General features: G+C 44.0%; 1 protein-coding gene across 3 annotated transcripts in view; it reads left to right on the top strand.

Annotated features, from left to right (window-relative positions):
- The window catches only part of GRID2 (glutamate ionotropic receptor delta type subunit 2), a 1,071,343-nt gene that overhangs the window by 864,175 nt on the left and 193,902 nt on the right, over window positions 1-13,266 (top strand). For all 3 annotated transcript variants that reach the window (XM_074993599.1, XM_074993598.1, XM_074993600.1), the window contains exon 11: window positions 5,528-5,840. In XM_074993599.1, coding sequence (XP_074849700.1) covers window positions 5,528-5,840 — 313 coding nt within the window. The remainder of the gene's footprint in view (window positions 1-5,527; window positions 5,841-13,266) is intronic.

Genomic DNA, 13,266 nt, shown 5'->3' with positions numbered 1-13,266 from the left:
ATGGCCCCATGGAAATCAATAGGTAAACTCCTGGTGAATTGAGTGAAGCTCAAATTTAACCCACTTTGTCAATGAATCATGTTTTGATACTCCTTAGTTCACTGTCAAGTGAGGTCTCATTTTCTTACATTTATTAAAAGTATAAACACATGCAGCATCTATAATCATGACTAAGACTGTGATTGAGGGCAGGGGTCTGCACCCAGAATAGTGAGAAGAGCCATTTTTTTCAAATTCAGTTACAAAATCAAAATCAAGAGCCTGTGAATATGACACATTCCTTAGTAAATAATGTCATACTCTACTTTTTGTAACCACCCATTTTCAGGACAGCACACACAAAGGCTACGTCTACACGTGCACCCAACTTCGAAATAGCTTATTTCGATGTTGCGACATCGAAATAGGCTATTTCGATGAATAACGTCTACACGTCCTCCAGGGCTGGCAACGTCGATGTTCAACTTCGACGTTGCTCAGCCCAACATCGAAATAGGCACAGCGAGGGAACGTCTACACGCCAAAGTAGCACACATCGAAATAAGGGAGCCAGGCACAGCTGCAGACAGGGTCACGGGGCGGACTCAACAGCAAGTCGCTCCCTTAAAGGGCCCCTCCCAGACACACTTTCATTAAACAGTGCAAGATACACAGAGCCAACAACTAGTTGCAGACCCTGTATATGCAGCACGGACCCCCAGCTGCAGCAGCAGCAGCCAGAAGCCCTGGGCTAAGGGCTGCTGCCCACGGTGACCACAGAGCCCCGCAAGGGCTGGAGAGAGAGTATCTCTCAACCCCCCAGCTGATGGCCGCCATGGAGGACCCCGCTATTTCGATGTTGCGGGACGCGGATCGTCTACACGTCCCTACTTCGATGTTGAACGTCGAAGTAGGGCGCTATTCCCATCCGCTCATGGGGTTAGTGACTTCGACGTCTCGCCGCCTAACGTCGATTTCAACTTCGAAATAGCGCCCAACACGTGTAGACGTGACGGGCGCTATTTCGAAGTTACTGCCGCTACTTCGAAGTAGCGTGCACGTGTAGACGCAGCCAAAATGATTCATATCAGTTAGAAAGATGTTACCCTCATCTCCAGGGGTTTACCTACCTCAACCCCCCAAAATCCCCCATCCCCAAGCTTTACCTCCTGTCCCACAAATCTGCCCCCACAACCCCAGGTTTAACCCCTTCAGCACCAAACTGTCCCCCAACCCCAGGTGAAGAAATTGTTCTCTGGGAACATGATGGTTATGATTCAGTACATAAAATAAGTATAGCCAGGTAGTAATATTCCCACATCTCTCCCTTTAAAAAGAAACCTATGCACAATACCGTTGAAAGGACTTATTTCACCATTCCTTTTACTACTTAAGTACCGCTAACTTATCACTGGGCATAATTGTATCACAGTGACTCTGTAACGTCACAAAGGACATGGAGTATTTCCACTGAAACAACAGTGATCCTCTGTGATATTTGGCTGATTTCTCCACTGGAGCTGTAATGCAGTAGGATTTTTGAACAATTTATTCCAAGGAGGTAAAATGAAGTTTCCACAAATGACGTGATACTCTACTGTTTCGTGCAACACACTTCAACACATCTCTTTTAAAACCTGTTTATTTACAAAAGAAAAAAGAAAAGATTTTGCATTAATCTTTTGCAGTCTCCAAACTACATTGCTTCTCATCCAAGTATATAAAAACATTTTAGAAATGTTAAATTAATTACAAATCACTACACTATCGTGAAGTGGAAAAGTATTTTTCATAACAATTACTGTTGGTTAAGTAACCAACCTAATATTAACGAGCTACGTCTGGGGCTAAAGACTACCAGACCTGACTCCCAAAGTCACACTAAATGCATGAAATCATACTTGAAACAAACTTACCCAGAAAAATCTGCCTTTACCCTTGTGTCTGTTTGTTAATTAATTATGAATTGACTTTAACTTTTACAAGTTGTCAATTATTCAAAATTGATGTACACATTATGTGGAAAACATTTCAAAGGCTATATCTACACCAGCCCAAATCTTTGAAATGGCCATGCAAATGGCCATTTCGAAGTTTACTAATGAAGCGCTAAAATACATATTCAGCACCTCATTAAAATGCTGGCAGCCACGGCACTTTGAAATTGCCGCGGCTCGTCCAGACAGGGCTCCTTTTTGAAAGGACCCCAGCAACTTTGAAATCCCCTTATTCTTATCTGCTGTTAGGATTTCGAAGTTGCGGGGGTCCTTTCGAAAAGGAACCCCATCTGGACAAGCTGCGGCAATTTCAAAGTGCCGCAGCTGCCAGCATTCTAATGAGGTGCTGAATATGTATTTCAGCGCTTCATTAATAAACTTCAAAATGGCTATTTGCGTGGCCATTTCGAAGTTTTGAGCTAGTGTAGACATAGCCAAAGTGGAACATTTGCAAAGTGTTCTCAGCTCTCATTATTCTGGGGTATGACAGGGCATCAAAGTCATATGGTTTTCTTTAAGCTCTTCAACTGAACACTTCAGAAAGAAGCAGATGGAAACCAAAGTGAGCTTCAAGTTGCATGACCTAGTCTTGTGCAAACCTTCACTCTGATGAATCTGCACAAGTATTACTGAGATATTTGATCTCTGAATCAAAAAAGTATCAGATGATTGTTCACTAAAAACTAACAGAGAGGGTTCTGAACACAAAGTGAATTCATGAGGCCAAATTCTCAGCTGGTGTATGTCAGAGCAGCTCCATGTAAGTCAGCAGAGCTATTCTGGTTTAGACCTTTTGAAGCGTAGGCCCATGGCTTTTTCCAAAATGAATATTTGAAAATAATTTTGCCCAGCTCATCTCACCACCACTCCCCCACCAAAATAAACAGCCTCCCACTCACACAACTGCAAAAGCTTATTGGAGTTTAAGTTCAGACATCAGTACAGGTTGTACTTTCCTACTCCAGCATCCTTGGGACCTGTGAGCCATGTCTACACGTGCACACTACTTCGAAGTAGCGGCACTAACTTCGAAATAGCGCCCATCACGGCTACACGTGCCGGGCGCTATTTCGAAGTTAACTTCGACATTAGGCGGCGAGACGTCGAAGTCGCTAACCTCATGAGGGGATAGGAATAGTGCCCTACTTTGACGTTCAACATCGAAGTAGGGACCGTGTAGTTGTTGCGCGTCCCGCAACTTCGAAATAGCAGGGTCTGCCATGGCGACCATCAGCTGAGGGGTTGAGAGATGCTCTCTCTCGAGCCCCTGCGGGGCTCTATGGTCACCGTGGGCAGCAGCCCTTAGCCCAGGGCTTCTGGCTGCTGCTGCGGCAGCTGGGGATCCATGCTGCAGGCACAGGGTCTGCAACCAGTTGTCAGCTCTGTGTATTTTGTGTTGTTTAGTGCAAGTGTGTCTGGGAGGGGCCCTTTAAGGGAGCGGCTTGCTGTTGAGTCCGCCCTGTGACCCTGTCTGCAGCTGTGCCTGGCACCCTTATTTCGATGTGTGCTACTTTGGCATGTAGACGTTCCCTCACAGCGCCTATTTTGATGTGGTGCCGCGCAACGTCGAAGCTGAACATCGACGTTGCCAGCCCTGGAGGACGTGTAGACGTTACTCATCGAAATAGCGTATTTCGATGTTGCTACATCGAAATAAGCTATGTCGATGTAGGCTTCACGTGTAGACGTAGTCGTGTAGTCCTGAATGAGGAGATTTGCTGGAGAAGGAGACATCAGGCCTCCTGTGTTGGGGAGCCACCAATCTGCTGGACAGGCTCCCCTCCTGGCTAGCCAAGCTCTCTCCCCTCAGGCTGCAGGGCTTGTCCATGGGCCTGCTGCAGTCCCTGTGGCTACAGGGCTGCCAGCAAGCTCTGTGTACCATATGGCTCCCCACCACGGGGTTGTGAGGCTCCCCCAGCCCAGGTCCCTGTAGCTGTGAGGTTGTTGGGGTGGGGGGCTCCATGTCCAAGTCGGGCTCTCTGCTGTGGGTCTCCTCTGGCTGTGTTCCTGACTGGGGCCTATCTCCCTGCCCTGGGGCTGGCCCTGGGGCTCCCCAGAGTGGGCTGCCAGTGGGATTCCCTGCCACCAGCAGGGCTCCTCTGCAGCCCAGCAGCTGGAGCTCTTTTGCCCAGGGACTGTCTGGTCCAGCAATAACTGTGGTCCTGTGGGACAAGGGATGTTGCCAGACAAAAGAGTCTCGGACAAGAGAGTTTCAACATGCATTAACTTTTGCAAAAAAGTATGTCAAGCCCTGTCTAAATCTTACAGAGATTAATAAGTGGCTGTCCTATCTGTAGCAGAAAATATCGACAGATAATGTCAAAACAAAGGGGATTTTCAAGATGGATTTTAATCCTTACCCCCTTTTTATGTTGTATTCCTTCCCATGCTGTGTATTCATTGCCATGCCAGGCAGGGATTGTAGCTGCCCAAATACTGAGACGTACATGGTAACACAGATATTTCAACATTTGGGTAGCCATAATCCCTGCCTCGTTTAGACAAAGATGGAAGAAACACAAGAGTCAACAAATTAATAGATTTGCTGTCATAGCAGTCATATTTTGTTTCCTAGAAAGGACCTCCATCAGCTTTAATCACAATAGAAGTCAACTACATCAAGCCAGTAACAACTTTATGTTAAGTATTCCTTTCCATATGAAAAAAATTCTAGCATTTATGGTGTTTTTATTCAATCTTTGAATTTCTTTTAAAAAACAGTGCTAATGTGTCTTCGTGAAGTACCTTTTGTGTTTTCACTGAAGTTATAATTGCCTGTGTAGAAAGAAAAAAAGAAAAAAGTAAAATAGCATCTGCTGTAGGTGTGACTGTTGTCTCCAGAGAACTAATGTTTCTGAGACAAGCTGAGAATTGGGCGGATAAGATCAAGAAATGTTATTAATCCCTTTCAGGTCTTAAATAGATTTTTTTAACTACATAGATATTTGTGAAACAAAGCCATTCTAGGACCCCTGCTGGTCAAGGAGACATATGGTCCAGTAGCTCAGTTTTCAAGAGCTGTGAGAAATCCAGTACTGCAGGAACCTCATAGGAGATTGATTATTCTACCTTAAATATGCAGCCAAAAACCTGGTACAAATAAAATGTAATGACATACAGTGGCCCTTTGTCATGATCCTCACATCATCAAAAGTCTAAGTGTCATGTGGCTTCTGTCAAAAAACTAATTTCCTCTGATCAGGAATACTATGCACAAGGTCTACCTATTGCCTCTATGACAACAATAGCTCTGATAAGCCATGCCAAGAAAAATACCAAAAGCAGATTTCCTCCAGCTATTATTTGCATTTGAAATATTTTTCTTGAATTTTGGACACTAGTAATATTGGGAAATTGATATGCCTGAATGTAGGGCTCATGTGCAGCTGTTCTGTTAATCTCCTTAGGAGCATTTTCAAATTTACTTACAGCATGCTTAAGACACTGGCCTGGGCATCAGGTTTTTCATGAAAAGTTTAGGTTATTCAGCAAATCAGAGACAATTTTTCTTCTGTTGCTCTTGTTAATGAAGTTTCTTCTCTCTTTCTTAGAGAGCCGATATAGGGATTTCTGCTTTAACCATTACCCCTGATCGGGAAAACGTGGTAGATTTCACAACCCGTTACATGGACTACTCAGTGGGAGTGCTGCTTCGAAAGGCTGAGAAGACAGTGGACATGTTTGCTTGCTTGGCACCATTTGACCTTTCTCTGTGGGCATGCATAGCTGGCACCGTGCTTCTGGTCGGACTACTGGTCTACCTCTTGAACTGGCTCAACCCACCACGCCTGCAGATGGGATCAATGACTTCTACAACACTGTACAACTCCATGTGGTTCGTTTATGGATCCTTTGTGCAGCAAGGTAAGAAGCAAAGTTCACCTTGAGCATACGGGAAAGTACACATGCTATTCCAGCTATCATGGATTCTCATGACCTCTCCTATCCCTGTGTGACTTAAGAGTGTCCATGAAGTCTAAGCCTTTGACCTTCAGCAACTTTCTACATGTGTGATAAAAAACTGATTCACTACATGCTAGTCTGTTTCACTATGTATTTATCTGATCCATAAAAAGGCAATGTTTGTCACTACAACTCTGAGTAAAGTTATTCTAGTCTTTGACTAGCAGGTTACTCATAAATAATGTTAGCAATACATGCTAGCAGTAAATCAGTCACAAAATCTTTGATTCCGGCTTTGAGTCTAAATTTAGATTCTTTACTGTGCACAAAGGTCCTACTGCTATGTCTTCTCTGGACTCATCAATATTTCGGTTCATCTTTTAGTCTCACTAAGGGACTTCCCTGACCTTATTGGATACTTTCTCTGTCTCCTCTAATATTCTGATTGACTCAGCTTATTCCTCAGTGCCATTTATACTTTTGTCTTTAAACTGTGCCTCTGGGGCAGAAGTTTAGTCAGATCACCCTGAAGGATAGTAGACTCCTGACGCTGCCTTAGTAGATAATCTTTGTGCCAATATGTCCTAATATTCTGACATAGAAATTAGAGGTTAACACTACCGCAAATCAGAGTCTTAAAACAAAATCAAATACAAGCTCCGGAAGGACTGTAGAAGATTCAAAAAATTAAAAATAGTTGGGCAAGTGGAACAATAGCCTTTAGCATTCGTGCATGTAGTCTTTCAATAGTGCACGTATCAGGCACCTATCTGCTAACCATGGAGCGGCTGCTGTGTAAACAACTATCACTGCTGCAGTCTCACATCTCCCACATACTCATGGACTTAAACTTGAATCTGGATGAAATTCTCTGTCTATATATAATGCCATCCATTTACTTTGGTATTACAAAATGGAATATTTTAGAAATAGCATTATTCTTCCCTTTGATAGTTGCGCAGGTGGTTATATTGGATGATATAGAAAGAATCCAGTCTGACTTTCAGATCCCAGCTTGACAATGCAGAGCTGACAATTGAAGCAACTTTTGTTTACTAAACAATTTGATAGGGACTCACTGAAACACAAAGGCTATGTCTACGCTAGCAAGTTCTTTCGAAAGATTTTTTGAAGGAAGAGGGCTCTTTCAAAATATCCCGCAGAATGGCTGCACACAAAAAGTGTTCTTTTGAAAGTAAATAGAAAGAATGCAGCACTCCTTTCGAAATCGCTCTTCCTTTCCTGTTTCAGGAAGAGTGCCCCTTTCGAAAGCATCTTTTGAAAGAAAACCCTGTACAGACAGTCCACAGGGCCTATTTTTTGAAAGAGCAGTCCTCATGGGGACTGATTTTTCAGTCCCGGACCCAATCTTTTGAAAGAGTCGGGGCTGTGTGGAACCTCTCTTGTGAAAGAGCACATTGCTCTTTTGAACCGTTTTTTGTGTGTGTGTGTGTGTGTGTGTGTAGATGCACCCTTTCAAAAGAAGTTCTTTTGGAAGAGACCTTCCAGAAGAGCTTCTTTCAAAAGATCTCTGTAGTGTAGACATAGCCAAGATTCCCTGCCAACCTTAACTGTGCAAGCTGAACTCTTAACATTGGCCTTTAAGTTCTTTCCAAATAAAGTCCTGCCCGCAGCCCAGCCATGAATTGAACCTTTCAGATGGAACACATTTTTGAATGGATGATGTGTACACTTTCTGTCAAACCTACAATGACATATAACATGGATTCATCATTTAATATAGACCCCCACCACTTGTACACTATCTCTAACATCCTTAATTCACTATGGTACCCTAACGCTATATATTATATTTTTCAAAGAAGCAAAGTTTGTTTAATTTTCCACTTCACTTTGAGTTTATGAATTTTCTGAGTGGTCCATTTTTAGCCTGTCCACATAAGCTTCTACCTACAAAGACCTGACTTGTTTTAGGAGTATAGTACTTGTGACTGAGACAAGTAAAGAAAAGGTGGCACATAAAGAAAAAGTTCCCACCCACTCTTGTGAACAATATTAAACTAGTATGAAAGGCCAAAAGGGGAACAGAAGGGAGTGTTGGAAAGGAACATGAGAATGGAGTGTGCAAACCACAAATGAAGTAGATAGAAACAAACTGGGGTAGATGACAGGTGAACAGAATTGTTGGAAAGAGTGCAAAAAGGAGATTCACAAGCACCATTTGTGCTAATAGTTTAGGAGTGTGAGGAGTTACTCAGAACAAACAAAAGCCACAGGAGGGACATAATGGCTGACCAGCTGAGTAGGGGAGAAGCAGAGATAGCCCCAAGCTTGAAAAGCTGAAAAAGACATTTACTGGAAGAGAAAGAGCTTACCCTACTGCATGGTTTTTCAGCATATGCGACTCACAACCCTCTGCAAGAACTGTGAATGTTTCTTTTATTTCTGATGAGCAGTTTTTTTTTGTTTTAAAAAAAAAAAGGTACCGGTACTCAACTGGCTCCACCCATCCCCAGCTGCAGTTCTCTGCGGCTGGGGCTGCCAGCGGGCTCCATGCCCCAGCTGGCTCCCTGTTACAAGGCTGCCAGGGGTCCCACCCCACCCCTAGCCGGGGTTCTTGTGGCTAGGACTGCCAAGGTGCTCAGTACAGACAAGTACTGGCACAGAAAAAGCATCGCTGTTGAGTATGTGGAGCTAAGGAAAACGTGACTCCTTCAAAGAGCAGGTGGAACGACATTCCTTAATTTGGTAAAAGAGTAAAAGACATGGATTTAATAGGGTTGGTACAAAAATATGTGAAGTTTACAGACTGATTTAATCATAAAAACTCAGAGGGCCTAAAGATTTCAGTGCAATAGCAAAAGAGATTCATTTATATTGTCATCCAGTATTTCACATTCAATTTGTATGTAACAAAAACTGTATTAGGTGAAGTTCTATTGTTTACCAACCCTAGTGAATACAGGAAAAAATGAAAGTAATTTCCATTGACAGATTAACTGGCTATGATGCAAGGTTGGCCTTCTGCATTCACTTATCATCCGCCTTGCACGCAGCAAAGACGTCTGCAGGATTTATTTGTTTTAGAAGAGCAAATCTGTTCCTGTTAATTATGATTGGCACATCTTAACCAAGGTAGCATGAGACATTTTAACTATTGTCACATTCATTTAAGCCATCCTTCACCCGCTGATTTAAAACATGACAAGTTACTCACTTCTGTTATCAAAACATTCAGCCACAAATACTTTTGTGTCCTTCACTGAGAGAGAGAAAGCAGCATGATCCTAAGGCCATGTCCTCATTACCTAGAAGATCGACCCAGTCAGGGTCGATCTCCCAGGGTTCAATTTTGTACACCTAGTAGGGATACGCAAAATTGACCTGTCAGGGGTCGGCAGTCAACTCCTGTACTCCACACTATCACAAGGAGTAAGAGAGGTCAATGGCAGAAACCTTCCCATTGGCCTGCCTCAGTGAGGATGGGCAGGTGATTCAGTTTCAGGTAACTCAGTTCTAGCTATGCAATTGCCATAGTTAGAATTGAATACTGCAGTCAACTTACCCACCTAGTATAGACCAAGCCTAAGAGTTGTATGGTTTTGACAGCACTGTGTTGTTTGTTTAGGCCTGCCAAACATGTCCAGACTTCCTTATTCATGTTTTATGTAAACTAAATATATATGAGGATAGAGGCTAATTAATTCCAGGCTTGCCTCTCTAGCCCCAGCAGAGAGATGCCAGAGACGGGGAAGAGGTGCACTCCTCAGACACCAGCAGGGAGCCACCATGAAAGGGGGAGAGGCATATTTTCAGAATTCTCTCTCCCAGCATCTCAGACCTGCCATAGCCAGGAGAGAGATGCCAGCCCAACCCTGACTCACTGAAGCTGTCATGACCTGAAAAGAGGTGCCTCTTTCCTTACCTGGAGTGTTGCAGTGAGAGAAGACTGGGGAGAGCCCTGTCTCTCCCAAGGGAGCCTGTACCCAAAGCCTCTTATCCCCACTTCCATTTCAGATCCCACATCCCCAGCCTTTATCCTTGTATCCAACCCTCTGCCTCCACCCTGAGCATCCTCCTGCACCCCAGGCCCATCCTCCCCAGTCCCACCTCAGAGCTTCACCCCCCCCCAGCCAGAGCCCTCATCCCCTCACCCTCAACACCTTCCCATACTTCAAACTGCTTGGCCCCACCCCCACTACAGGTAGTCCATGTGCAGAATGAATTTTGTTACATGTCACACATCACCTCCATTTTTGTGCACATAACAAAATTCATTTTACATATGGACATAAATAATTTTAGGGAACACTGGTGAGTGCCCTGCATCATCACGGAACTTTTAGGGGTTTGGAGAGTCATGGTTGGCTGGACAGAAATGAGGCTCATGGGCCACATCTTGCTCACCCCTGCTTTACCCGCTTAGGTGTGCCTCTTGATATTGGCCTTTCAAGATTTTTCCAAGTAATATGCTGGTCACAGACCAGGCATCAACTATACCTTTCTGATTGAATCTATTTTTCCATAGATGGTGAGGTGAGAATCCTTTCTGTCAAATACACAATGCCATTTTAGAATCCCTTTTCAGCATAGAGCTCTGGTTTAACAGGAAGACCTAATTCTCTTTGGTGGAGGGGGGAAGATGGGAATAACACATCTGCCTTTTGTGGGCAAATGTTAAAGAGCTTGTTAGTAGATATCTGTTCTTATGAAACATGGTATGCTGTATCTTGATCATTGAAAGAAACCATAAGTGGAAGCTAAATGGTTCCAGGAGTGGATGGACAATGCACCTGTTTTACCAGGAATAGAGAGGTGTGCAGTGCCGTAGAGGCCATAAAGAGGAAGAATTTGTCTAATATTGACTTATGAGGTTTGGTCTCACTCCTTTCTTCTGAACCCCTGACTGAAAGAGCCATGCATGTGTCTTCATTGGGTGAGCTGGTTTCTTTTTAAACCTGAACCATGGAGTCAACACTGATGCAGACCACTTGTGTGTTTCCTGTTATTGCACAGCAAATCCATGGCCAGTGTATTAAAGTACCTTACCCTGCTGCTACATATATCCATTGTACTTGATCTCTAATACAATTCATTATTATAGCACAATGTAAAGTGATGTGTCAAAGGGAGAAACAATTCAGTACCCTTGGCCAACTAGTGGCACAAGCTAAGTTACACTAAAATAAAAGAACCAGCTCATAGCTTTGTGCTGTTCAGCCAGGCATGAAAATTCGTAATACCACTTTTCTTTATGTAAGTACTTGATTGCCATATGGATTTACCATACTCAGCATCATCCCACTCAACATGGAATAAAGGAATAGATTCAGATTTTGGAGAATTTCAAGTTTCTGTTGAAGTTTAGCTTCATCCCTTCTTCCAGAGGCCCCCTTCTTCCCAAAAATTTTTGGGAAGAAGGGGGTCTCTGGAAGAACTTCCTTCCGGAACCCCTCCGGGGGCTGCGCTTCTACACAGCATTTTGGAGTCTGAAAGAACAGTCTTCCGGACTCCAAATCATGTAATGTTATGCTAATGTGGCGCAGGAAGTTTGCATCCACACCTCATTAGCATCTTTCGCTCCGTGTATTAGCATGCCACTTCCAAAGGAAGTGGCCTGTGTAGAAATGGCCTCTTTGGTTCTTTCGGAAAAGGCCCTGTTTTTTCAAAAAAACTTGCTAGTGTAGACACAGCCTGTGTGTGTGTGTGTTCATAATTTCCTCTGCTGCACTGAAAACCTGCTTGCAGCAGAGTTCAAGAGTTACAGAGACCAAGGGATATGCCATAAAAGCAGGGCCCTGACCCTGGTCTCTCTACTGCAGAACCTTTTGTCTTGGACATCTCTGGCCACATTTTCTTTCTTCATATGTTCCCTATCATGCCCCCTCTCTGGACTCCCTTTGTGACCCCTATTTATGCTTCCTTCACCTTCTGTTATCCCATCTACTCCTATTTTTGCTGAGAGGTGCATTCAAGAGGGACTCGACCGTGTTTAAAGCACAGCTTACTCTGTGAACATAACATTACAAATATCCAAAAAAGACCTTAATGCTACTGCTTGTAACAGTGTTATGAAATTAATTATCTGAAAGCTTCATTGATTTGTCATGTTTGTGGCTTCAATTTCTGATTACATTGGAACTCTGGTCACAATTGGCATTTTCTGATTGGATGTCAGTAATGATCACTTCTGTTCACAATGTCTCTAAATGGGCAAATTTTACTGTTTTCCCTATTTAAATTCCATTTGATGTGATCAATAAGGCTCCAAGCACTGGCACTACTAGACAATTATGGTACTTCTTGGATAGTTAAAGCCACAAAGCCTGTAATCATGTCCCTTTTATTAACATCCAAGGTGTGCTATAATCTTCCTCAAATGTACTGCCTGACGTTTACTGTTGATTAATAAATTAGTCTGTCATACTTATCTTCCTCCTGGCATATCCCTAGCAGCAGGAAACCGTTACCTGTGACCCTCTTTTCTATTGATATTTTCTCTTAATTAACTCTACACCAGTCTCTGTTGAATCAACTTTCAGAGCAAAACTCTGTCAGTGGAACTATACTGAACTATAGAAATGCTATGTGTATATTATCATCATTATGGTTGTTCAAATTTATGTCAGGTCTCTCGTATAATTTACTCATCTGTAGGCTAAGACAGTACAAGAAATAAATATCTTAACATCAAAATTCTGCAGTCAAAAACTAAGCATGTTACAGTAAACACTCGAGTTACGTGGGGGTTGTGTTTCTGCAACCCCCAAGTAACCGAATTTTCGTGGGACTGGTCTGTTTCCTGGCTCCAGCCTGGTTCACATCTCCCTGCCACTTGCCACTTGTGGGACCTGGGAAATTGACCAGCTGGTCAGTTTCCTGGGTCACAAAAGTCAGGGGGAGCTGGGAATGAGGCAGCAGCCTGGCTTGCAGAGAGGGGAAACTGAGCAGGGCAGCAGCCTTCTTCAGTTTCCTGGCTCCAGCCAGTGGAGGGGAGCCAGGAATCAGGGTCAGCCTGGCTTCCAGCTCCTCTCTGCTCCTTAGAGCCAGGAAACTAACAAGGGCTGCTGCCCTACTCAGTTTCCCAGCTCTGCAAGCAGAGGGGAGCTGGGACCCAGCCACTCCAGAAACTGGGAAACTGATCCTGTCAAGGTGGCAGCCTGACTTGCAGCTGCTGTCCCTGACAGCATCAGCTTACTGTCAGGGGAGGGCGTCCACAAGTCAGGCTGCTGTTCCTGACAGGAGTGGTTTTTCCCCTGCTCCTGTCAGGGACGGCAGCCTGACTCACGCCTGCCACTCTTAACAGCAGTGGCTGCCACCCCTGACAGGAGCAGGAAACTGCTCCTGTCAGGGCGGCAGGAGTCAGGCTGCTGTCCTTGACAGGAATGGTTTCCCGCTCCTGTTGGGGTGGCAGTTGTGTTAACCT

The sequence above is a fragment of the Carettochelys insculpta genome, chromosome 4 (assembly GCF_033958435.1).
Source record: "Carettochelys insculpta isolate YL-2023 chromosome 4, ASM3395843v1, whole genome shotgun sequence".
NCBI classification, from domain to species: domain Eukaryota; kingdom Metazoa; phylum Chordata; order Testudines; family Carettochelyidae; genus Carettochelys; species Carettochelys insculpta.
This window is presented reverse-complemented; position numbering and strand designations above follow the sequence as displayed.